The 26,301-nt window shown below is 43.6% G+C and overlaps 1 gene segment (V, D, J or C); it reads right to left on the bottom strand.

Moving 5' to 3' along the window:
* Positions 1-12,947: 12,947 nt before the first annotated feature.
* LOC147107609 (signal-regulatory protein beta-1-like) lies at positions 12,948-25,490 on the bottom strand. The segment is given in 6 exon segments: positions 12,948-13,474; positions 16,415-16,485; positions 17,654-17,761; positions 23,977-24,276; positions 25,032-25,346; positions 25,442-25,490. Coding segments are annotated over 6 exon segments (1,104 nt in total).
* Positions 25,491-26,301: the final 811 nt, after the last annotated feature.

The following is a 26,301-nucleotide window of genomic DNA, read 5'->3' as shown; positions in this document are numbered from 1 at the left end:
AGGAGCAGCGGCGGCGCCCGCCTTGGCCACACCAGACGATCCGGCGGCCTTGGAGGCGGGGCAGTTTTTCCTGATGTGCCCCACCTCCTTGCAGGCGTGGCACCGCACACCATCCGCCATCCAAAAGGTGCGATAGGCGGTCCCCTTGTGGAGGACGACGAAAGCCCCGTCAGTGTCCTCCTCCCACGCCAGCTGAATAAAGAGCTGGCGCCGGAAGGAGAAGACGTGCCGAAGGTGGCTTCCCGGCAGCCGAGCGGGATAGGCGTGATCCCCGACCTCACCTCCCCAAGATGGCGTAAGTGGGGGAGGAGGAGCTCACCAGGAATATAGGGTGGGACGTTGGAAATAACGATCCTCCGCACGGTGGCCTCGAGAGGATCCACCGGCAGGAAGGTCCCGCCCACGGTGAGCACCTTGGCGACGGCCAGGGACACCGCCCGCTCCGACCCCAGGAAGAACACAGCCTTCCCGTACATTTTTGAGGCCGCGATGATGGCTGAGGGGCCGACAACCCCAGCCATGGCTTTTATGCAGGCCTCAATAGTCATGTGGGGGTGGTGTAGCTCTTCACCCCAAGCTTTTAAGTTATTACAGTGAAAGGTGACGGGGCAGCAGAAGCAGCGGGAGCAGCCGTGGCTGTGGCTGCCACCGCCGCATATGACCTTGCTGACCCCATCACCGGCGATGAAGTAGTCGCCATTATGGGTGTTTTTTTTAAAAGAGCCACACTCACCCCAAGTCACAGGCCTGAAAGTGTTAATGGCCTCAGGTTAATTAGTGTCTTCTCTTGAGCAGAGGGAGCTGTTAAATTGAAGGCACACCTCTCCCCTTATTAACTAAAATTGGGAGAGGGGCCTTCTCCCCTCTGCTCAAGTGGCAATTCATGTATATAAAATAGAGGTGCCTCAGAGAGAGAGGCAAAGAGAGATGAAGAGAGAGAGAGAGAGGGGGGGTTGGGAAGGAGGGAGGCCGCAAGGGCAGGGTCACCATTCAGGATGGTGGGTGGGTGTCGGCAGGGGTGCACTCTCCGATGGAAAAATAAAGTCTGTTGTTGGTCTTCCGGTGGGGGGAGAAGATGTCTTCACCCAGGAAAGCTGGAGAATGCCCAGGCTCAGTCCTTTACACCAGGTCTTAAATGGGTTGATTGACTTCGCCTAGGCAGCTCCAGCTGTCTCAGGTCAGGCAGTGGAAGGGGTGTTTTAATAGTGGTGTGTGTGGCCTAGTGTTTTACAAGAGCCACACACACACACACAGACACCCCTTGGTGTTCCGGCCTTCTGTCTTCTGTCTTCTTTCCTCCCCCCACCTACAAAACAAAGTCTTTAGGAGAGTGCACCTAATAACACCCACCTGTAGATGTTCTTATTCTTCCCTCCTTCCAAAAGGTTGGTCAGTGTTTGTTTCTCCCCTCTCTCCCTCTCCTGAAAAGGAGGCCAATTTGGGGAGGCAGTGATGGGAAGGGCCTCTCCCCTGGTTGATGATGAAGTTGGCCGTCCCCTTCCTCCTCTCCTCCTCTGTCCTCTCTCTCCAGGCACCTCAGTAGTTGAAGTTGATGGTAGAAGGAGACCACCACTTTCCACTCTGTTTCTCCTTAGACAGCAAGGCTGAGAATGAGCTGAGCAGGTCCAGTCCCTGCCTTGACTCTCTGTCCAGGTCAAGGCTTCAAACTCAGGGCTTTTATTAAGTAAGAATCTTGGCATCAAGTTAACACAGGGCAACCATCATTCATCACAGACCCAGCCCTTATGAGTAAAACCCAGCTCTTATAAATAAGACTCGCACCAATCTGGAGGATCCATAAAGGCGGAGCTAGGGAGGAACATTAGTGGTTACACCTGTAAAACATTTACAGACATTAACAAGTACAACAACAGACAATCCAGAACACAGAGTTATTTCATCACACTACTTCAGGCCTGGGCCCTGGCACCTATTTTTTTCCTTTCCCAAAATGGAAATGTGTGCTCGCTTCTTGCCCGGCATATGGGGGCTTAGTAAGCCAGTTAGCGCCCAGAAAACAGGTACTGTGTGGTTGAATTTATAGACAAAAGTGATCCACTTAAGCACAGTGTGAAAAGCTCAGCCCATATTAATTTTATTTTAGGTTTGTACTATATGGGCCTGGAATTTGTGGTGGGTAATAACAGCGAACGAACAGCGTTTGCTGTTATTACTCCTCTGAAATGGACCACGACTTCAGGATGTAGCGCATGCGCATCCTAACGTGGAAATCCTGAAGTTGGGGTCAGTCATTCACGGCTCAGACACTGGCTGCGCCAAACCTCATTTCAATTTGACTGGTGGGTTTCCCATCGAATCATTTCGGGAACAAGAAGCTCACCCACATTCTGAGCGGGATTTATGGCGAGCCTGTTGAGATCTATTTAAAGCGGAAATCAATCTCTTAAAGGGCGGCTGCATTCTCTTCTGGTTGGTTTAGCGGTTTCATTGTTGCAAGAAGGAATTTGGTAAGAAATGAGTTGCAGGCCAGCCTCCTGAAGCCTCCCTGGAGCTCATGGTCAAAGAGGTGAGGACGAGAAGTGAAATGCTTTCTCCCACCAATGGCAGGAAGATACCAAAAATGCATGTTCATTAGGCCTGGAGAGATGTAGTTGAGAGAATCAGCACCAGGAGTATTACCCCCAGGACCTGAATCCAGTGCAGGAAGCACTTCAATTACCTCACAAGATAGCAAGGGTAAGTACAGCTCTTCAGTTCTCCATCTCTCTGCATATCACTTGGCAACAGTGCTTCCCCCTTCCCCAGCACTCTGAACAATTCCCTCCTCCGCATCACATCCTTCACCATCCATCACAAGGGCACACTGTATCACGTCTTATCCTCATTCCAAGCATACTCTCACCTCTTACTTACTTCCTTCACAGTAGCCACAACAGCATTTTGTTCTCTCTGTGAGAATATCAATATGTTTTTACATTACTTTTATTTCTAACAAAGACAAAACAGTAATGTAGACAGAATTGGTTTAAATTGTGTTCTCAAAAGACTTGTCAATGGTGCTGATAATACAAACTTTTAAAATGCAGACTTTACATCACAGCAGGAGGTAGTGTAAGGGCAGGAGATTGCTGTAATATAAAAGGCAACATGCTGCTATAAGAACATGCATCAAAGGTTGTTTATAACAAAGCTATGGCTCGGGGAAAAGCAATGATAGGAAGTAACAGTATGGTGTGAAAAGGCATGGGGCCACTCAGCTCTGTTTGGCAATCGATTCAAACAACTGGGTGGTCATTAAACATCGGATGGGGTTGCATCCAACAGGAAGTGAACCATAAAAGAAAATAGTACAAAGAGATGCCATGTTTTTACTTAGAAAGAAAGGCCTCTTGCTACCTTCGAGACCTAGTGGCGTGAACAGTCTTGGAGAAGCCATCTTCACGGCTGCTCATTAATGTCCATGCATGTGAGTGTTGGACACAGGGCTAATGTGCGTTATCTATATGGGTGGTTAGGATGTTTAAGATGAATGTTTTGTCAATAAAAATGAAGTGAATTATCAAACATGTTATTGTCTCTAGCTATATGAGTCTGTTTAATGGATAAAGAATTAATCTAACACTCACATTGTAGCATTCACAGAATCAGCAACTTCTCTCATGACTCCTTCTTCACTTCACATTCCAGCCACTTGCTTTCCATTCAACACCTCCCCATCCTGTTTTCATCTTGCTTCTTCTCCCTCTTGGCATGAGCAGTACCAGCAGAAGCCCCACACATGGCCACTCTCCTTTTCAGTACACACTCACTAACTCTGGTCCTCTCTTTCTGCAGGCGAAAACAACACACAACATCAGGGAGAGGAGGTAGACCAGTAGAGGAACACCCAACCTGACAATTCTGTCAGAACTGGAGCAGCAGTGGCCCCTGTGGAGAGCTGTCCAAATTGTTCCAATAAGCCCCCAGCCTGAAATCTTCAGAGTCTCTGATTGTTGTTTGTGCATCTTCATGTATCTCAGAAAAATGCACATTCAGCCAGTATGACAACAACATTTGCTACAGTCCAGCCTGTCAGTGTCTCGCTAGCTCTTGTCCCTTTTCTCTTTCCTCCAGGTCTTTCTCAGCAGCAAGAACCTACTGAAGAAGAAACCTCGGAGGAGGACAACCCTTCAGAGGAGGCACTTGTACATATTCCAGCCTTCCCAAGCATTAGCACGGAGATTGGCATCGCAACTGGGTCAGAGAGTGAGTTAGAGGGTTCTGTACATGTTGAAGCACCCAGCATGAGTGAGGGTGAGGTCCTCTCCCAGCTCTGCTCGACAGGACAGAGATGCAGGCTTCAGGGGTCCAGCTAAGTAAACAAAACTGCTTGCCTCACACAGATATTAGAAGGGCTGCAAAGCAACATGGTGGAAAATAAGGAGGAGTCCATTTCCAGCTTGAGTGGTTTCTTCTCACATGGCATTAGCATTCTGTAGTCCACCTCCAGGGACACTGCAGCCAGGCCCTCACAACAGGAGTCCATGGGGGTGATTTTATCAATGGGGACGTGATGGAGGCGGAAGAGCTGCTTGTCGGGTTTTAGTCCCGCCTCCATCGACGTCTAGCCAACCCACACTATTTTCCCTTGATTGGCCTTGTTAAGCCCGCCGAGCGGGCTTAGCCGGCCAATTAAGGGAAAGCTGGTGACAGATGACGTCAGCAAATGACATTTCATCTGTCAAGATTTTTTGACAGATGAATTGTCATCGTTTGACAGCCCTGTGAAGCTGTCAAACACTGACAATCTGTCTTCCAAGTTGAGACCTTGGACACAGGCTCACTTAGAAAGCTTCCCTGAGCAGAAAGCAGAAGGCTGCTGTATTTAAGAATGCAGCGGCCATTCTGCTTTCTCTGCCGGTGAGATGAGGCAGCTCCGCAGCCTAAAGGGATGAAGCCTGGAGGAAGAAGCAAAGGTAAGTAATTTTATTAAAATACTTTAGACTCACCTCACACACTTACCTCTCCACACTTGCACTCATCACTCAGCTGCACACCGGACATTTCAGCCCCTCCGACCCCTGCCAACCCATGGCTCACCTCGCTGACCCTGGCGAGGTTCGGAGCCAATGGGAAGCCCACACTTTAGGGCTCAAAATAGGGATTATCAAAAAAACTGCCTGTTAACTACCTAATGATGGCACGGAGGCGGGTTGGGGGCGGGATGGGTACCCGCTCCCAGATTCTGCCATTTTCCCGGCAGACCGGGAAAATCGCCTCCATATGCCACTTGTCTTTGTAGCTCAAACAGCTGCCATCCAGACTCTGACCTCCATCTTGCTGTCATTCATTTTCTGGAGTCTGCTCTCCCACAAACCAGTGGGATTGATGAGCCACAGCCCCATAAGAGTGTCAGTGGTGCAATGTTAGCGGCACGAGTTGCCCTCTCTCAGGATGTCATCACATCTACTCTCACAACACCCCCTCAACAAATACGCATCATGGTACCATGAAAGCCAACTGGACCAGACTGCCACACCAGCAGCTGAAGAGGTGCAGTCTGCAGCCAAGCCCTCAAAGCCACAAGCATCTCAAGGGTTCCAACAGGAGCATAAAGAAAAAAGGTGGGACTAACAAATCTAGAGCCCCCTGGATGTCTAGAGACATACAGGGTAGGATAAAGAAACAAAGGGAGGCGTATGACAGATACCGAGGGCTAAATACTCCAGAATCTTTAGAGGAGTACAGAAAGCGCAGGGGTGCAATTAAAAAGGATATTAGGAAAGCAAAGAGAGAGCATGAAAAATTCTTGGCAAGTAAAATCAAGGAAAACCCAAAGATGTTTTATAAATATATTAAGAGTAAGAGGATAACTAAAGGAAGGGTAGGGCCTATTAGAGATCATGAGGGTAATCTGTGTGTGGAGGCGGGAGATGTCAGTTCTTAATGAATACTTTGCGTCTGTTTTCACAAAGGAAAGGGGCGAAGCAGACATTCCTATCGGGGGGGAGGAGTGTGAAATATTAGATGAAATAAACATAGTGAAAGAGGAAGTATTAAGGGGTTTAGCAGCTTTAAAAGTGGATAAATTCCCAGGCCTGGATGAAATGTATCCCAGGCTGTTAAGCGAAGCAAAAGAGGAAATAGCAGAGGCCCTGACCATCATTTTTCAATCCTCTCTGGCTTCAGGTGTGCTGCCGGAGGACTGGAGGACTGCTAATGTGGAACCCTTGTTTAAAAAGGGAGAAAAGGATAGGCCGAGTAATTATAGGCCAGTCAGCCTAACCTCGGTGGTGGGAAAATTATTGGAAAGAATTCTGAAGGACAGGATAAATCTTCATTTAGAAAGACACAGATTAATCAAGGATAGTCAGCAGGATTTGTTAAGGGAAGGTCGTGTCTGACAAACTTGATTGAATTTTTTGAGGAGGTAACAAGGAGGGTAGATGAGGGTAGTGCATTTGATGTAGTGTATATGGACTTTAGCAAGGTTTTTGATAAGGTTCCACATGGCAGACTGGTCATGAGTTAAAAGCCCATGGGATCCAGGGCAAAGTGTCAAGTTGGATTCAAAACTGACTCAGAGACCGGAAGCAGAGGGTAATGGTTGATGGGTGTTTTTGTGACTGGAAGGCTGTTTCCAGTGGGGTTCTGCAGGGCTCAGTACTAGGTCCCTTACTTTTTGTGGTATATATCAATGATCTAATCTAGACTTGAATATAGGGGGTATGATTAAGAAGTTTGCAGATGATACTAAAATTGGCTGTGTGATTGATACTGAAGAAGGAAGCTGTAGACTGCAGGAAGATATCAATAAATTGGTCAGATGGGCAGAACAGTGGCAAATGGAATTCAATCCAGAGAAGTGTGAGGTAATGCATTTGGGGAGGGCTAACAAGGAAAGGAAATACTGGGCCAGTAATCCCGGTCCCAACGTGTGAGTACGGACGGGGTACTCACGCGTGGGCCCGTTGGAAGTGCCGGATTTCAGCATGCACAGCGCATGCGCAGGAAACCGGCATTTCCTCCAAGGGTTTCAGAGGTCCAACGCGTGCGCGCAGGACTCTGCGCGCACGCGTTGAACTTCCTTCTTTTTGACATGTTTGCCCGTGTGCAAGGGCCTGAACTTTTTACACATATAAAAAGGAGGCGTAAGGACTGGATTCTTGAAGGTAAGTGGTCTATTATTTAAAATTATTACATTTTTTCCACAGCTTCATTGTTTTTAAGGACTTTACAGTAAGGTAAGTTTATTTTTAGCCCCGATTTCTTAAAAAATTATTTTTTTCAAAAATTTTATTAATTGTTTAAAATAGTTTTTTAAAGTTATTTATAGTTTATTTAATTATTGGGATTTTTAAAAATTTTTATTTAAAGTTAAACTAGTCTTTTGGGCGCCCGTACTTTTCATGAGTTTGACAGTCCTTACTATCAAACTCATGAATGAAGTTTCCCCTCCCCTGATTGGCTGCACAGTGCTCACCTGATCCCAGCTGGCACATCGCACTAACTACGCCGCTGGATCAGGCAAGCACATCGCGCTGACATCTGAACCGGGCCAGTGACAGGAATTCCAAGCAGGCCCAGGCTTCAGATGTCGGCGCACCGGGTGAGTGCACATCGGGGGCTTGCACGCGCGGCAAGCACCCAATCCTAATTTCTGGCCCATTAAATGGTAGGACACTGAGTAGTGTAGCGGAACAAAGGGATCTTGGAGTGCATGTCCACAGATCCCTGAAGGTAGCAGGCCAAGTAGATAAGGTGGTTAAGATGGCACACGGAATGCTTGCATTGTTTAGCCAAGGCATAGAATACAAGAGCAGGGGGGTTATGCTTCAACTGTGCTAAACACTAGTTAGGCCTCAGCTAGAGTACTGCGTGCAGTTCTGGCCACCACATTACAGGAAAGATGTGATTGCACTAGAGAGGGTACAAAGGAGATTTACAAGGATGTTGCCAGGAGTAGAGAATCTTAGCTATGAGGAAAGACTGGATAGGCTGGGTCTGTTTTCCTTGGAACAGAGGAGGCTGAGGGGAGACCTTATTGAGGTGTATAAAATTGAGGGGCATAGATAAAGTGAATAGAAAGGACCTATTTCCCTTAGCAGAGGGGTCAAAAACCAGGGGGCACAGATTTAAAGTAATTGGGGGAAGGTTTAGAGGGGATTTGAGGGGAAATGTTGTGGGGTTGTGGGGGTCTGGAACTCACTGCCTGAAAGGGTGGTAGAGGCAGGAACCCTAACCACATTTAATAAGTACTTGGATGTGCACATGGGATGCTCTAACCTGCAGGGCTACGGACCAAGAGCTGGGAAGTGGGATTAGGCTGGAAAGCTCTTTGTTGGCCGGCACGGACACGACGGACCAAGAGCTGGGAAGTGGGATTAGGCTGGAAAGCGCTTTGTTGGCCGGCACGGACACGACGGACCAAGAGCTGGGAAGTGGGATTAGGCTGGAAAGCTCTTTGTTGGCCGGCACGGACACGATGGGCTGAAATGGCCTCCTTCCGTGCTGTAACTTTCTATGATTCTATGGGCAACAGCAACCTTCCACCAGCTTTGCTGAAGCCACTGAGGGAGCGCCTCGTAGGAGTAGTAGAGTTAGTAAATCTTCTTTTAAGAAAAGCAGTATGGGTTGACATTTGGGTCAGAGATGAATTGAAGGCAATTATTATGTTTGGCATTAAGTTAATCACATAATTCAGCATTGTCAGCATGTCATTATGTCATTAATTTAAAAGTTAGCTAAATAGTTTCAATATTCATTAATGCAGGATTAAAGGTGCGGTGAAGGGCGTGACAAGGACTATTAATGCAGAGGGGCTTTGTGTAACTTTTCAGGGGAGGGGAATGTGCAGGTCACTGGAGGCACTGTTCTAAAAACTGATCCCTGGCCTCCTTAGTTGCAATGCATTGTACTCGCCTTCTTTCTTTTGCTTCGCCCTCACCATCAACCAATTATTCCTCATCAGATGATGACTCTTCCTGTTACTCTGTTTCCTCCAACTGCTTTCTGTATTGCCATGTTGTGACATGCAGCACAGTACGTATGATGTCTAACACCTCCTCTTCACCCAGACTCGGGTATTTTAGTGTTGGTGCTCCTCTCCTAATTGCATTTCTACAGCGATGGTTATTGATGTGTTTTTCCTTTGGAAGGAGAGACCATAATGTTAAAGACGTAGGAGTGTCACAGACACTTCCCCCATAAGAGTGCATGCATCCCATAATGATGAGAGGTGGAGATGCATTGTCCCTTTAAATCGAGATCAGCTTTGACAAACCTGAGTCAGTTGTTTTGAGGAAGTAACGGGTATGCTGGATGGGAAAATACAGGGGATGTGGTAAACATGGACTTTCAGAAAGCCTTTGACTAGGCATCTCAAAGGAAATTTTTGGAGACGATTAAGGGGTATGCAATTAGGGTAGAAACTTGGTTTGAAAACTTGTTGGAAGAGAGGAAACAGAGTAGGAGTTAAGGGCAGTTTCTTGATGCTTGGAAATGTGTAGCGGTGTCCCACAGGGTTCTGTTCTGAGACTGCTTCTGTTCACTGTCTACATCTTAGATATAAGGCTAGAGGGAGCGGTGTCCAAATTTGCAGACAATACTAAAATTGGAGGCACAGTGAATAATTCTGAACACCAAAGGAAGGTGCAAGAGAATATTGATTGTTGGTGGAATGGGCAAGAAAAGTGGCAGATGGAATCAATGGACCAGAATTTATTGCAAGAAGGAAAGACTTGCATTTATATAGTGCCTTTCATGACCTCAGGAGCTTTACAGCCAAAGAAGTACTTTTGAAGTGTAGTCACTGTTGTAATGTAGGAAACACGGCAGCCAATTTGCACACAGCAAGCTCCCACAAACAGCAATGTGATAATGATCAGATAATCTGTTTTTGTTATGTTGATTGAGGGATAAATACTGGGAATAACTCCCATGCTCTTCTTCGAAATAGTACCATGGGATCTTTTATGTCCACCTTAGAGAGCAGATGGGGCCTTGGTTTAACGTCTCATCCGAAAGACGGCACCTCTGACACTGCAGCACTCCCTCAGCACTGCACTGGAGTGTCAGCCTAGATTTTTGTGCTCCAGTCTCTGGAGTGGGACTTGAACCCACAACCTTCTGACTCAGAGGCAAGATGCCTGACACCTAAAAGAACGGTCCACGTGACTGTAATCCCTCATCTCTGGAACCATTCTAGTAAATACACACAAGGCATGCTCATCCCTGTCTGATGTGTGTGTGTGTGCTGTGCCCAGGCACTCCAACATACAGGAACAGTAAAATCTGCCCCAACTTCAGACGAGCGCAGATGCACAGTTTAAACATGAAAATCCAGAAGTTGCTATCCGAGATGCGATGCTCCCATTAAACTGTATAAAAACAGCATCTCCCTGTCTGGCTCCCCATTCAAATGTATTACATGGCATGAAGTTCCTGTACTTGTACAGTATGATAAGTCTTAATTACTGCCAAACAACCTCTCTGGCACTGAAAAATAACTTTTACAATTGTGGAGTCTCATTCCTTCAGATTTTAATTGTTGTTGGAGATTTTTTTCAATTTAATTTTTTTTTTTGCTTTTGCTTTCAGTCTCCTTTCACTCTCTCTTAATAAAGTCTCTATTTCCCGCTGATTGACATTGAATTCACTATTCTAACATACACTTCCTGGTTCAAACTCTGCAGTGTTTATTAACAATACTTCAATTTGATTGGTTAAGGAGACACACAGTTGCTTTCCCTGTTTACACAGGTCCCAGATGCCCAGCTGCAATGTTTGGCTCTCTAACTTACAGCAACTTCCAGTGCAAAAGGTCATAGAAATTAAATGAGCAAGGGCAAGTCTAACAACCGGCCGGCACCATTCGTTTGCTACAGTAAATTCTGGCCCATTGTCAGAAATGCGAGGTGGTACAATTTGATTTTCTTAAATTATGCTTTGAATGGGGGAAAGCTGGATGCTGTGGAAGAGCAGAGAGATTTGAGGGTTCAGGTTCACAAAATATTAAAAGCAACCTTAAGTGGATAAGGCCATGAAAAAGCTAATGGAATATTGGGTTTTATGGCAAGAAGTATAGGATGTAAAATGTAATGGTGAATCTCTTATAAAATTTTAGTAAGACCACAGCTGGGGTACTCTGCACAGTTCTGGGCATACTAAAAGAAGAATGTTGCGGCCATAGAGAGGGTACACCACAGATTCACTTAGATGCTGCCTGGTATGAGGAAATCCATATATGCAGAAGAACTTAAAAGATTGGGGTTGCTTTTGTTAAAACCGAGGAAATTATGGGTGATTTGATAGAGTTGTTTAAAATTATGAAGGGATGAGGTAGAGTGGATAGAAACAAATTATTTTCAATAGTTGAGGGATCTAGAACAAAGTACATAAATATAAGATTAAATGTAAGAGATTTAGGACAGAGAGCAAGAAAAGCATTTTTACACAGAGGCTTGTGAGGCTGTGGAATGCACTACTGGAGTTAACGATTGAAGCAGAGATCATGTCATCTTTTAACAATAGGTTATATAAGTAGTTGAGGAAAGGGGAAAAAGAAATATGGGAGCAGATCGAGTACATGGGATTAGGACTGCTGCTTGTGTCAACATAGATTGGTTGAGCTGAATGGCCAGTCTATATTGTACTTGCAGAGGTTGGTCTTTGTGTACATTAGCATCCCTGACACCCAAGTGCTGATAGAGAAGTAGTATGATAGGTAAGGAGGTGAGTATTGGTGGTACAAGATGTGTATTAGCAACAGTGCCTTGACATACCCCACTTACTCTTATGAGGTGATTGAACCTTTTTCTGCATTGTATGACAGTTCTTGGGGTGGTGGAGGTCGCACTGACTGCCTCTGCTAGCTCCCTCTATACTGCCTGAGCCAGCCTCTTATGGAGCTTCCTGCCCTCCTGACACCCTCAAGGCTGCTGCTGTCTCTGGCATGGTGGCAACTCCAGTTTTTTACTCTCCAAAAATGCATGTGCCCTTCAACTGGCTGCAGCATTTTAAATCCCAGCAGTGGTAAACTTACGAGAAGTGGCATTGTCCTGCCCCGGGACTTAAATGTTTCCCTGTTCCTTGGTGACCATAACTGAATGCAGTATTCAAGGTGCAGCCATTGAGCAGAGCTTTGTACAGCTTCAGCATGACAGCCTCTACGTGTAGATTCATACTTTTTCTGATTTACCAATATGGCTCAGCATCCTGTTGGCTTTGGTAATTGCTACTCTGCAATGACTGGACAAGGCCAGTGTTGAGACTTTCATTCCCAGGTCACTTTCAGCCTCTTCCTAGCTAGTTCAATACCATTCAATCAATTTTGTTCCACTTATCTCCATTGAATTTCATCTGCCAAAATTGCACCCACTTGCAAATATTGTCTCAGTCCTTCTGTAATTAACAGCTTACATTAGCAACTGCAAACACTTTTAAATCCTTCAAGGTCAAAAAAAATCCAGAAACTACAGCAATAAAGCTGTCTCCAAATGCTCTATACAACTTTACTTGATAGCAGCTGAGGATCCTTTCAGATAGCATTTTAAATGGATGCACACGGTTGGTGGGTGGGAGCAGAAATTGGCGGCAGACAATGCGGTTGCGAAATTGGGGTCGGCATCGCCACATGACCACAATTTGAATTTATTCATAAGCCTGTTTCATGTGGAGGTCTGGCTGCCAGGATTGATGTGACCTCGAAAATCTGATCAGCTATAAAAACAGGCATAAGTGGGTGAGATGAACTGCTATTTTATTTTCCACCCACTATTGTTCCAGTTTTGAGCGCAAATGAGATAATCGAGAGGTGAAAATTGTCCCACAGTCTGATTTAAAACATCAATTACCTTGACAGAAAGCTCAACAAAAAAAACACCAATGTTATTTTTGATTATACTTAAGCTATGAAAAATACGCAAAATGCAGTCAAACGAAAAAGGAAGGAAAATGTAATAAACTTTATTAAATCATCAAACTATTTATTAGTAGAATTTAACGAATTGTAAAAGATAGTAAATGAAGCATATAAATGTTCAATGAATCTGGTAAACATCACCTTGTACCCTAAGCATTTCAACCATCAATACCTTATTTGAGTTTGGTTTAAAGGAGCAATGACTGTCAAAGTCCATTTTGAGACATTGGAGCCACTTTAATATTACATTTGTTTATATATTTGTAGCTGCAAAGCTGTACTTCACAAAAATCACTTTTGTTGTTCGATCACATCAGAGTTTAAGGTCACCCAAATAAATATATCAAATGTTTAAAGCTTAAGTGAAATATACGTGGTTGCATTGTAGTTAGCAGTTTGTGTTCTGCTTGATGTGGGACAAATGGTGACGGTGGAGTAATGTAGCGATTCTTCACCAAATGGATTCTTTTTATCTTTGACCTTTAAAACAGCGTATTCAGTTGCCTGGTCCTGCTCTAATCTTTTCAATTTCTGCTTTTGCTTCCTCTTTAGAGGAGCGTTGACATGAACAGATGCATAATGCAGAGTTTCACTGCTGAAAGAAACATTACCCTGTAACATAGTAATAACAAACAACAATAAGAACACACCCGCTTATACCATTAAAAAGCACGACATATTATTTTGCATTACATTTTTGGCCTGACCTTGATTTAGCGTAAATGCTGTCTTCCTGTTGTATGATGCAAAGCTACATGGAAATGTCAAATACCCACCTCCTATAGCAAACATCCAATGGGAAGCAACTAAACTGTAGCTTTCTGTCTTCACTGCCTGGGCAGTAGTCTGACAGGGTGGATCACAGGCCCTTTATCGACCCTGCCTGATGTTCATTTCACTGAAATCATTGATTGACATGCCCAGCCAGCTCTCTCCACTGTTGCTGGCTAATTGGCCGGGGCACCTGGCGGCCATCACTGGTAAGGAAGACCGCCTTCCTGTTCCTCATTTGCAGCTCCACGGCTGTATTGGAGAATCAGGGGGCCCTGGCCGATGTCATGCTGCCTCGGTAACGCACTGTTCACACAGACTACCTTTGAAAAGTGAACCTCGTCTTTAAGGACTGTGGGATGTTGAAGTCATAGAGTTATTGATTCATAACGGCACAGAAGGAGGCCATTCGGCTGGATTTCCAGCCCTCCCAAGCAGTGAGCTCCCTGTAGGCAGCGTGATTAGTGCTGACAGCCCACCTGTTGTATTTAAGCAGGTCAACACCTGCCCAATATGCGCCAGAGACATAATCCACCTCAATCACTCTCTACTGTAACGCATTCAGTGATGGACTACTGGGTAAAGCATCACCCAGTGTTTATTAATCCATACAGACCAAAAGATTCCAGTTCTGATTCCCTGATCTCTATCTGGCAGCAGCTGGGCCAGTACAGTTGGCCTGGGTGCTACTATTCTAGGGATAGAAGAAGGTTTGTACTCCTGAATGCTTCCCAGTGACTCCTGCTGAAAAGTATGTGCGTGAGTGTATGTATGTGCACCCGCTTGCCACAATGCCCCCCTCTGGTCAAACAACCTGCTAATGTTCACTGCATAGACTAACACCTGAAGAAAAGCCATCTGGGCAACGTACGTGACAGCTGCTGGGACTGTGGAACCATACTCCAGTGAATGCCTTCAGGAGTAGAAGAGCGAAAATTGATTTTAAAATGACAAAACTTCAGCAGCAGTTTAAAATAAAATAGCCCATTAAATGTGAATTACATAAACCACATGTACCATTGTGGCAAGTGAGGATCCACTAACAACATTATCACTCATCTGAAGCAGATGAGGTAGCCAAATAAAAAGACACAGACATTTTTTGAGGACTGCAATTCATCATTTTACCTCCTGGAATAATTCGTTAACAAGACTGAGATCCAATGCAAAATCCTAGTATCATCACTTTCATAGTTTATTATTATTTCAGAAAATTATTATTTCAGTTGGTGTTGGCTAGCAATCTTTACAATGCTATCATATTCTGACAAAGGGCCAAAAGATTTAGAACTAAACAAATGGTAGTTATAGAGAAATAGGCACCCTATCCCATCACCAAACCCCCACCCTTGGTATTTCCCCAGATTAACAAAACACTGTATAAAAGGCCAGTAGGCTTTAGTGTTACTTCAGAATTGGTCCCAAAATATCAGCAATTTGGAGAATTTACAAAAAAAGTGTATTAATGTTCCCAAGTATATTGCTAATATCAGTAGTCCTTGGACAACCTCACCCTGGAAAGCTTGTAACTTAAGGGTGGATTTTCCTGTCTCAGCTAATTGCAGCCCAGACTGGATGCTGTGAGCACAGCTCACAACGAAGGAACATGGAATAGACCTGCAACATTTCGAGGTCTGCTTATCCACATAATTATTCATTGATCCCTGTGCAGGGAGTGAGCTAATGCTGGGAACGGTATACCCAGCACAGCAATAGTTCATAAGAATCTGCTGCCAATGTTATTTTAAGGAGTGCTGCAGCATTAGGAGTAGGTTATCTTTGCCCACTGAAACTTGTTGAAATGAGGTCAAAGATTGCTTTATTTGGAAGCAGGCCTGGGCCAAGTGAAAAGACAACCAACTTTTTTGACTCAGCCTTGCAGAGCTTTTCTGGAAGAGGTGCAACAATAAAGGGCTGCTCTTTTTGGGAAAGAGGGGCACAAAACTTGGCTGTCTGGTTTGCCTGGGAGGAGGTCACAATGATTTAATGCCACCTTCCCATGTATAGGTCTAGGTCTGTTGTCCAGATGGGAAAAAAAATCCACCTTGAGGAAGTTTCCCAAGGTAAAAGTTGTTGCATTTAACTACATCAAGTATATTGGTACGGCATACCTGGAACAAAGACTTTTATTTCAACCAGTTGCATCTGGAATGTGGACACATGCGAATCTTCAGCCTCTTTCACACACTTTCACACAGCTGATGTTGCCCACTAATGTAGCTTCCATCACCATTGATGTGCATGCTGCAAATGCATTGAGTTGTGCATAGGTTTGGATGCATGGGGGCAACGTGTGCACTTTTCAGACTCCCAACACTTTATCATTTGTATCTGTTTACAGGAAAAAGGCGCCCATAAGAGACGGAACTGGCACAAAACTGGTGGAGCTCCTCTCAATATTAAACCTTTAAGTCTCCAGGAGAAGTTGACCCTTGAGGTTGTGGGCTCTGAGTACATAGAAAAAGTCAGGATGGATATTACAGGACGGTTTTGCAAGCTCCAGGCTAGTACCAACTAATGCTGGAAGGAAAATTGGGCAGGCCCCATAGCAGTGATGTGATCCTCCCCACCCAATTTTCCTCGCTGCACTTCCTCCAGGCAATGCTTAATAATATCCACCCCACTGGCACTAGATATTCTGCCGCCTTTGTGTTCCCAGTGCATCATGTCCAACAGAGCTGACAATTTATTTAAATGAGCTGACGATACTTTATAATGTATTCAGTTCAGCACAGTGCAGGTGCATGCAGTGTAGGAAAAATATCAAAACAATATACTTACAGCATTTACTGATTCATTCACCCCTTTTCCCATTATTTGATCATCAATATTTTTGTCATGGATCGATGAATCTATATAAAAATATCATGAATATTAGAAATGTCTTAGTGTAACATATAGTATAGTGGTGTATGCAGCGAGAAACAACAATAAAAAGAGTCTATGGGCTAGATTTTCAGTTGCTTGCGCCAGCAGTTAGCGCCTTAAGAGAAGTGATTTTCGGGCGCTATGCGTGTAGCGCCTGGGTGCAGCGCAGTTTGCGCCCCGCCCCAAATTAAGTTGCCCGTTAGCGCCGGCGCAAAGTTTAGCGGCCGCCCGGATGCGCGCGCAGAAAATGACGTCACATCCTCGTGCAACACCCTTTGGCCGCCCTGAATCCAAACTTCAGTCGGACCGCCCCATTGTGCGGCTGGCGTCCAGAGCGTTTGTAAAATGGAACGCTACACACCCTGGGGAGCGCAAATTAAAGGGCACCCCTCCTGCACTATAACAGGCAGTCTGCATGTGTTGTGTGGAAGGATCCAGTGTGTTGTTGTGAACGGTGTATTTATGTTTCCGGCCACCACCACCACCTCCTCCCCCTCCCCCTCCCCCTCCTGTTTCCCCCCCCAGACTCTGCCTTTGAGAATAACACCCTTCCCCTTTAAGAGCTCACTGGCACCAGAGTGTCTGCCGTGCGCTGCGCCCGCGCTCGGGTGTTGTGCTCTGCACCGCCGGCTTAGCGCCTAAAGATAGTAGTGGAACGCCTCTTTTAGCGCTCCACCAACCTCTTAGGGCGAAGCCACTGAATTTCCGGCAACGGGGCGCTACTTTGGGGCGGGCGCTAACTTCGGGCGGGCGCTAAGGTTAGCGCCCCAAAACTGTCTATACTGAAAATCTAGCCCTATAACTTTTAGATACTAGTGAGTATCACCATTCCCATTTTTACCTTACATCTGAGGCTTCATTTACACATGAAAACTATGTTAGGATATTTGGATGCAAAGATATTTATAGTTAGCTATGTTAAAAAAACATATAAACCTATGTACAGTTCCCTTAGCTTAGCTATATTAATTTTACAGGTTATGTTAATATGTTCTTACCAAAAAGTGAATTTTAGATGGGATATGAAATTGGTTTTCATTTTTTACATTATTTTTGTTGGAATTATTTCTTCTGCATACAATTTAAATACAATTTTCACTTTTGGTATGTTTAGTTCAGTTACAAAATAAAATGTACATTGTATCTGATTACCTTTTCCATTCCTCAGTTTACTGCACTGACTCTTAATGATCCAGAGGCAAAATAGTACAATGAGGATAAGACTCAGCAGGCTGAAGTAATAGTAGTACTTGGGAAAACCTTCAAAATTACAATTGAAATGTGAATCAAAACAATTAGTTGCAATTAATTACAAACATAAGTGATATATATTACATTACATGCAACACTTTTAAATATACATCTTCGTATATTATTTAAACCGTATATTGAATCAGAAATATATTTAACATCTGTCATTTCTGAGTTTTTGAGTTGACTTGTTCTTGTGAACTATACCAATAGGATTCACCCAGCAGGAACTGCATTGAGGATAGATGTCAAGAATACTTCCATTTGTAGAAATAGTAATATTACATAATCATGCATTATCCTATTTCTACTAATAATCCTCAAAGAAATGTAGCAGTCTTTTATTGGTTGGAGGAGAAAGCCCAATCCGCCATGGAGTCCTAAGTCTCTATGGTAATATTCTTATTATTCATGAGGAATGTTATCACCGTCTGCAGGGATCTCACACCTCACTGTTTTAATGTGCTGAGTAACTTCCTGAGTTATGTTACCACTTTTAATTGAACAACATCCAAAATCACTTTGCATCATTGCAAAATTACTGCACCCTAAGAAATGTTCTCGTGATATTTTTACTTTGTACCAAATAACTGTATATTCAAAAATAACTTTAAAAGCTAAAACAGCCAGCTGTGCTTCCATTCCCTAACACTTCATGATAGAATCATAGAATGGTTACAGCAGAGAAGGAGGCCATTCGGCCTGTCGAGCCCATGCCGGCTCTCTGCAAGAGCACTTCAGCTAGTCCCACTCCCCCGCCCTTTCCCCATAGCCCTGCATTTTTTTTCCTTCAAGTACTTATCCAAATCCCTTTTGAAAGGAATGGTTGAATCTGCCTCCACCACCCTTTCAGGAAGTGCATTGCAGATCCTAACCACTCACTGCATAAAAAGTTTTTCCTCATGTTGCCTTTGGTTCTTCTGCCAATCGCCTTAAACCTGTGTTCGCTGGTCCTTGACCCTTCCCCCATTTGGGAACAGTTTCTCCTCTATCTATGCTGTCTAGACCCCTCATGATTTTGAACACCTCCATCAAATCTCCTCTCAAACTTCTCTGCTCTAAGGAGAACAACCCCAGCTTCTCCAGTCTATCCACGTAACTGAAGTCTCTCATCCCTGGAACTATTTTTGTAAATCTTTTCTGCACCTTCTCTAAGGCCTTCATCTCCTTCCTAAAGTGCGGTGGCCAGAATTGGACACAATACTCCAGTTGAGGCCGAACCTGTGTTCTTTAAAGGTTTACCATAATTTCCTTGCTTCTGTACCCTATGCCTCTATTTATGAAGCCCAGGATCCTGTATGCTTTTTTAACCACTTTCTCAACCTGCCCTGCCACCTTCAATCATTTGTGCACATATACCTCCAGTTCTCTCTGTTCATGCATCTCCTTTAGAATTGTACCCTTTAGTTTATATTGTCTCTCCTCATTCTTCCTACCAAAATGTATCACTTTGCACTTTTCTGCATTAAATTTCATCCGCCCGTTCCACCAGCCTGTCTATGTCCTCTTGAAGTCTATCACTATCCTCTTCACTGTTCACTATACTTCCAAGTTTTGTGTCATCTGCAAATTTTGAAATTGTGCCGTGTACACCCAAGTCCAAGTCATTAATATATATCAAGAAAAGCAGTGGTCCTAGTACCGACCCCTGGGGAACACCACTATAGTTCAAAAAACAATCATTCACTCCTACTCTCTGTTTCCTGTCACTTAGCCAATTTCATATCCATGCTGCCACTGTCCTTTTTATTCCATGGGCTTCAACTTTGCTGGCAAGCCTATTATGTGGCACTTTATCAAACACCTTTTGGAAGTCCATGTACGCCACGTCAACCGCATTGCCCTCATCAACCCTCTCTGTTACCTCACCAAAAGACTCGATCAAGTTAGTTAAACACAATTTGCCTTTAACAAATCCATGCTGGCTTTCCTTAATTAATCCACACTTGTCGAAGTGACTGCCAATTTTGTCCCAGATTATCGTTTCTAAAAGCTTCCCCACTACCGAGGTTAAACTGACTGGTCTGTAGTTGCTGGGTTTATTCTTACACCCTTTTCTGAAAAAGACGGTGGCATTTGCAATTCTCCAGTCCTCTGGCACCACCCCCATTTTTAAGGAGGATTGGAAGATTATGGCCAGTATCTCCGCAATTTCCACCTTTACTTCCCTCAGCATCCTAGGATGCATCCCATCCGGTCCTGGTAATTTATCCACTTTAAGTACAGCCAACCTTTCCAGTACCTCCTCTTTATCAATTTTTATCCCATCCAGTATCTCAACTATCTCCTCTTCACTATGACTTTGGCAGCATCTTCTTCCTTGTTAAAGACAGATGCAAAATATTTATTTAGTACCTCAGCCATGCCCTCTGCCTCCATGCGTAGGCCTCCTTTTTGGTCCCTAATCAGCCCCACCCCTCTTACTATTCATTTACTATTTATATGCCTATAGAAGACTTTTAGATTCCCTTTTATGTTAGCTGCCAGTCTATTCTCATATTCTCTTTTTGCCCCTCTTATTTCCTTTTCCACTTCCCCTCTGAAATTTTTATATTCAGCCTGGTTCTCACTTGTATTCTCAACTTGACAGCTGTCATACGGCCCCTTTTTCTGATTAATCTTCCAGGGAGCTCTGGCTTTGGTTGCCCTACATTTCCCCCTCGTGGGAATGTACCTCAACTGTACCGAACCATCTCCTCTTTAAAGGCAGCCCATTGATCGATTACAGTTTTGCCTGCCAATCATTGATTCCAATTTACCCGGGCCAGATCCGTTCTCAACCCACTGAAATTGGCCCTCCTCCAATGAAGTATTTTTACTCTAGATTGCTCCCTGTCCTTTTCCATAGCTAATCGAAACTAACAGTAATAAATCAGTAATAAATTTACCATGGTCAGATAATAAGGAGCAAATTATCCATGTAACTTGAGTGCACAATACCAATGCTCTGCCATCACCTTACTGAACCCTCTCCTCCACCGCTGCTACAGCAGTTGTGCAGGCTTGAAGTGGCAGCTTAACCTCAACTCCCTGCTCAAATTATGCCGGCTATTTGCAGAACTACTTTACAATGTTTATGCATTATTTCTCCTTCCCATCCCCTCATCCCATACCTTTGGCTATATCCAACTGTAATGTTGCCCTGGTCAGATAATAATAAGCAAGTTGTCCGTGTATACTTGCACTATTTTTGATTCGCATCAGTGCATACATGACAGCCGTCAGTGTTTCAAGCTGACAGTTAATATTTCAACCTGCCAGTTTGTCAGTGTTTCACAAGAAATTTCAACTTTTTTTTCAGGTTCATTGGAGATTGTCAGTATAATCAATCAGATCATTTGAAAGTTGGAACTGGAGCCTATCAGGACTGAACTGGTTGGAGGATAGAACTGGAATCAATCAGATGCTACTTTCTCTCATTGTTTTGTGGTTGCAAATTTGAGGTGAACAATTGGAAATGAACTGCTGGTTTCTGAGAGTCACATTTATAGGTGTGTGTATTTAATGTTTACTCCCAAAGAAGTTATATATAACAAATAAGCTGCTAAAATACAGCTTTTCAAACTTTTGTTTTCCACAAAGGAACTATTAGGGGCATGCCCTATTGTTGTTTCATATGAAGGCTTTTTTTCTTAAAGAGTGGTTGCAGCTGCCTTTCTGAGATAACGTGATGTTCCCTGGTGTGAATGCACCAACTAACTTTATTTGAGAATACAGATGACCTCAGTTACAGAATTGCCTGAGTTTGGAAATAAAATAGGGATGAGATTGGTGAGGTGATGAATTTCATTTGATTTTTTTAATATGGCTCGGTGTCAAATGCTGTTTGATAATAGCTCCTGTGAGGTGCCTTGGGATGTTTTACTATGTTAAAGGTGCTATATAAATGCAAGTTGTTTTTGTTGAAAATAAATCTCATGCCTTCAGCATTCGCATCCATCTTTAGTCATTTCTAAATCACCACTGTTGCTGTGTGTTTGTATCTGCAGATTGTTATGGCAAGCCCATATCCCACTACACTCTCAGTCTAACTCCATGTGTGGAGAGGCCTGTATTGAGGGCTATTATTGAGCTACCAGCTTTTCTTGGGCTATGTGAGCTTTTCTGAAGCAGTTGGTCAGCTTTAGTTAGTTTTCTGGTCTAGCAGGTATGCTAATGACAGCAGAAAATATTAAATTAAAAAATTAAGACTGGATTTATACTGCACACTTTGGAAACAGAAACCATTGCGAGGTAGCCTCCAAGAGGAAATCTTATACCCAACGACTTTAGTGCATTCTGCAGTCTTCTGAGTTATAATGCCACTTCTGTATTGATGTGCACCCAAAAAGCCCACTTTGCATCAACCAAACACTGGCAGCCTAAGGCAGACCGCTGCACTCCCAATTATAGAATATTCTCAAGTCAGTAATAATTCATTGTTGTCCAAGATTATGATGAAAAGTTTCCTGCAGACGTACAAATCCAATGCGCCCATACCATCGCCCAGTACCCACCCTCTCAAGCGCTTAAAGCGGGCTGTATAACCATAGCTCTCAACCCTGCTAGCAGCTAAATGATATCTTTGTATGTTTTAAATCTGTTTTCTCGCTGTTTCATTTGTATATGTTAACTTAAAGAAGAGGGTACTTGTAAAAAAAATGTCGAGATTGGGGATTTAAATATTATTCCTAATTGAGCTTCAATAAGCAGGGATAGAAATGAGATACAGAGCCTCTTAATGGCCTGAGGTGTGAAGGGATGAACTGAATGGACACAGTGGCTTTTACTTGATCATACTCTCCTTAGAATCTAAAATTTTAACATGCTTTGTAATTTAACCAAACAATGAAGCTGGTATAACAGAAAATGCTGGAAATACTCAGCAGGCCAGGCAGCATCCGTGGAGAGAGAAACAGAGTCAACGTTTCAGGTCTGTGACCCATACATCTGTTACATCTCCAGCTTTTTCCAGTTCTGAAGAAGGGTCACAGACCTGAAACGTTAACTCTGTTTCTCTCTCCACGGATGTTGCCTGACCTACTGAGTGTTTCCAGCATTTTCTGTTATTTTTGCCTGTATACAGCTGGTATTATAACAGAATCAATAGGTGGAGACTTGGCGGAAGGCATATCTGGTAATATTGGGCGCTTTTTTTTGCAGGACATAAACACCACATTGCAAATGTCTGCATTTTATTCACCGCTGCTACTTAAATTGAGAATTCTGTCAACTGGTTCAATGGCAAATGGTTGTTAATCGGAATCATAGAAATGACAGCACAAGGGGGAGACCATTCGGCCCACTGCTTATATGTCCGTGCTAGCTTTTACCTAACTTTATCTCAATTCCCTGTCCTCCCCCCACCCTTTCCTTCTACATTCTTCCTTTTCAAATATGGAAATCAAGGTAAGTCCGAGTGAGCAGTGCAGCGGCTCTGGGGCATAAACGGTCTTGTTTTGTGCTGTTTAAACTTTGCCTATTCTGGTTCCCGGCGACTTTTCCTCTGTCGATTTATGAAGCCAGAATAAATTAAATTCATTCAATAATGTAGAACTTTTCAGATACACAAAGGACATTTAATGACTGCTTTTTAATCATATTTTATCGAGTCTGTCCGTGTCAAACCAGAACTCGGGAGTTAAAACCGATTCCACAGTGGACGGTTTATAAAGCAGCCCTGAAACAGCTCCGTGTTTTAAACTCGCTGCTGCTTGCATTCCATTTTTGTGTTTATTTGAGTTATTCTCTGCTGTAAAACATAGTTACTAGAAGCGAATCTACCTAGTCGGCATCAGTAAAAAGAAATGTTGGAAATACATGGCAGGTCAGTTCGCATCGGTAACGAAAAAAGACCAGTCAATGTTTGAGATGAATAGCTCTGGTCCCAGATGCTGTGCATTTCCAGCTGTTTTGTGTTTCAGTCTAGTTGGTTAATGTTGCCTATCTCAATTCACCCGCCTTCTCGACATACCATCATTATCTGTAATATTTAGCAATAAAACACAGCGTCTGTATTGTATCAATTTAATTTATTGCAGCGTGCAATTTGTTTATTGCTACGCGTTAAAAAAATAAGACCAATTATCTCCGGTGTGCACATCGCGTTACCTTTTGTAATTCTATCCCGATTAATGAGTCGCCTTTTACGCGTGGTTGCATAAAATTACTATTTTTACCTCCCTATATTAACAGTAACTGGGAGCAGCGGGCTGTGGGATTTATTCCCTTTGTCAACAACTTACCTCCGCTGGGACTGAAACTTTTCCTCACTGACCCTTCCAGTGTAAGGTGCTGAACCTGACAGGTGACAGCGGTTCCCGGGTCCCAGTGAGTGTCTGTAATCCACAGCCGGGAGCTCAGGTTGTAGGTGCCGTCACTGTTTACTGTCGGAGAGTCCGGTTCTATGTGATAGGAGACATCTCCCGCTACAATCCAAGAAATGTTCAGAGCTCTTGGGAAAAATCCCGCCGCCACACAAGTCAGAGACTGAATCCCAGCAACTTCATTCTCGGGATCCGCAGAGAGATAGACTTCAGGTTTCGCTAAATAAACATTAAAAAAATCACAAGTTATATCAATCTGAGTTAAAGCAAATATATAGAGAGACAAATCAAAATACAGCGGATGCTGGAAATCTGGAATCAAAACAGAAAATGCTGGAAATACTCAGCAGGACGGGCAGCAGCTGTGGAGAGAGAATCGACAGATGCTGCCCGACCTTATAGAGAGTGCAACTGTACAAAAAAGATTTAAACTGGTTCATATTTGAAACTAAATGAGAAACTGAAGAATCAATTTGATTAGATTATGTCTCAATATACAAATCACTAGGTTTATATATAATAAAATCCAACAACACGGAACAGAATGGAAAACGAGCCTGAATAATATCCGTGACTTTACAATAAGTTTCGCTCGGGTACAAATTCCCTTTGTTTTTTTTTGGACCAATATCGTCAAGAACATTGAAATAAAATGACAATACTTATTTCACCAAATCAGTGTCGTTATTTGCAATTCGCTTGTTATATAAATTATATTCCGTTGTTAGTATTAGTATCAGCATTCTATAATTTTGTCTTTTGGATGTTTTTCTTCAAACCAAGTGTTTTTTTAAACTGTATGAAAGTCCCTGCTGTTTAATGGATATTGTGGAATTAAAGTTAAACGCTGGTGTATTCAGTCCAGCCCCCAGTGCACAGAGCATGTCAGTCCCAGATTAGATATGTGTGTGGAGCGAGTTCTGATTCCTTTGCCCCATACATTGAACTGTTTCAGTATTGGTTCATCTAATTACCTTGGATGTTCAGTTCTGTTCCCTCTCCTGTAAATTCTCTCCAGGGCCGAGGCTCCTCTCTCAGAATCAGGCAGTGGTAAGTGTCGGAATCGTCCACAGTCACCTCCCGGATGATAAGCGAGCCCTCAGATACAGACACACGAGAGTTATTGAGGAAATTCCTAGATTTGTTGTCTCTTGTCCTAAACCAATAATATCTCACCGAATCCAGCCGCTCCTCTTCGGGTACCACGGTGCAGTTGATCCGAACTGTCTGTCCTCTCAGGAGGGACAGAGCTAAAGGAGACTGGATCACTTTCAGACCGACAGCAGGCCCTGGGACATAAAGTCACAACAAGTAGGAACATGACATTCAAATTATCTGACTACAACTAGAATAACTGTCAACCGGGGTAGGAGTGAATGCTTACCTAAGACAAGGAGCCAGAGTTTGAGAACAATGTTTGTAAATGGAGCCATATTGCTGAAGAAAGCACCGAGTCACCGGTTGGTTAGACCGGTTGGCTGTTCTAAAGATTATTGTGGTTGTAGCGCACAGTGCGTCACATCACACCAGCTGCTGGTTGCCGACCGAATAGAATAGTTCAACTAAATATATGTGGCAGTCTCTTCATTCCTTCTGTGCAATTGAAATGTATTTCCCCCTAACATGCAGTGCAACAAAATTCTGTATCATTGCAGTTCAACCTGGTAATACAGTATCATGTCATTTTATACTGAGTGGTACAATCACCCGACCCTGACTTACTTTAAAAAATACAAAATAAATATATCTGTAAACCACACGAATTCCAGCTGATGGAACTCGCCGGGCAATTCAGGTAACACCTAGAACATTCATTTGGTTTATGAGATCACCTGAGCTGCGTGATGTGCTACTGACCGATGTCAATCTGTTTCATCCTGTATTACACATTCTGTTGTGAAGCCTCGTCATCCTGGAGTGAAATTTCTGCCCTACCGTTATCTTTGTTTTCACTTTATTGAGATGATAACGTGTAGGTAGAATCTACATAGAGACTAACTGTATTGTAATTCCATCTCAGGGTTCAGTTAACGTCCAAAACCACTTACAACTGAACAAGCTTACAGCATGGAAGAAAGGCATTCGTGGCTGTGCCCGCTGTTTGCTAGAGCAATCCCGAACTAATCCCTCTGTCCCCATAGTTCTGCCTGCTTCAAATATTTACCCACTTTTCCTTTAAAAGTGAACGCCCTTTGATTCAGCTATGGTTTGTGGCACAACACCCTATTTCCCAACAGCTTTCTG

Source organism: Somniosus microcephalus, chromosome 14 (genome assembly GCF_052327205.1).
Source record: "Somniosus microcephalus isolate GS21.2 chromosome 14, FLI_Smic_1.0, whole genome shotgun sequence".
NCBI classification, from domain to species: domain Eukaryota; kingdom Metazoa; phylum Chordata; class Chondrichthyes; order Squaliformes; family Somniosidae; genus Somniosus; species Somniosus microcephalus.
The sequence above is the reverse complement of the archived record's forward strand: the minus strand, read 5'-3'. Positions and strand labels throughout refer to the sequence as shown.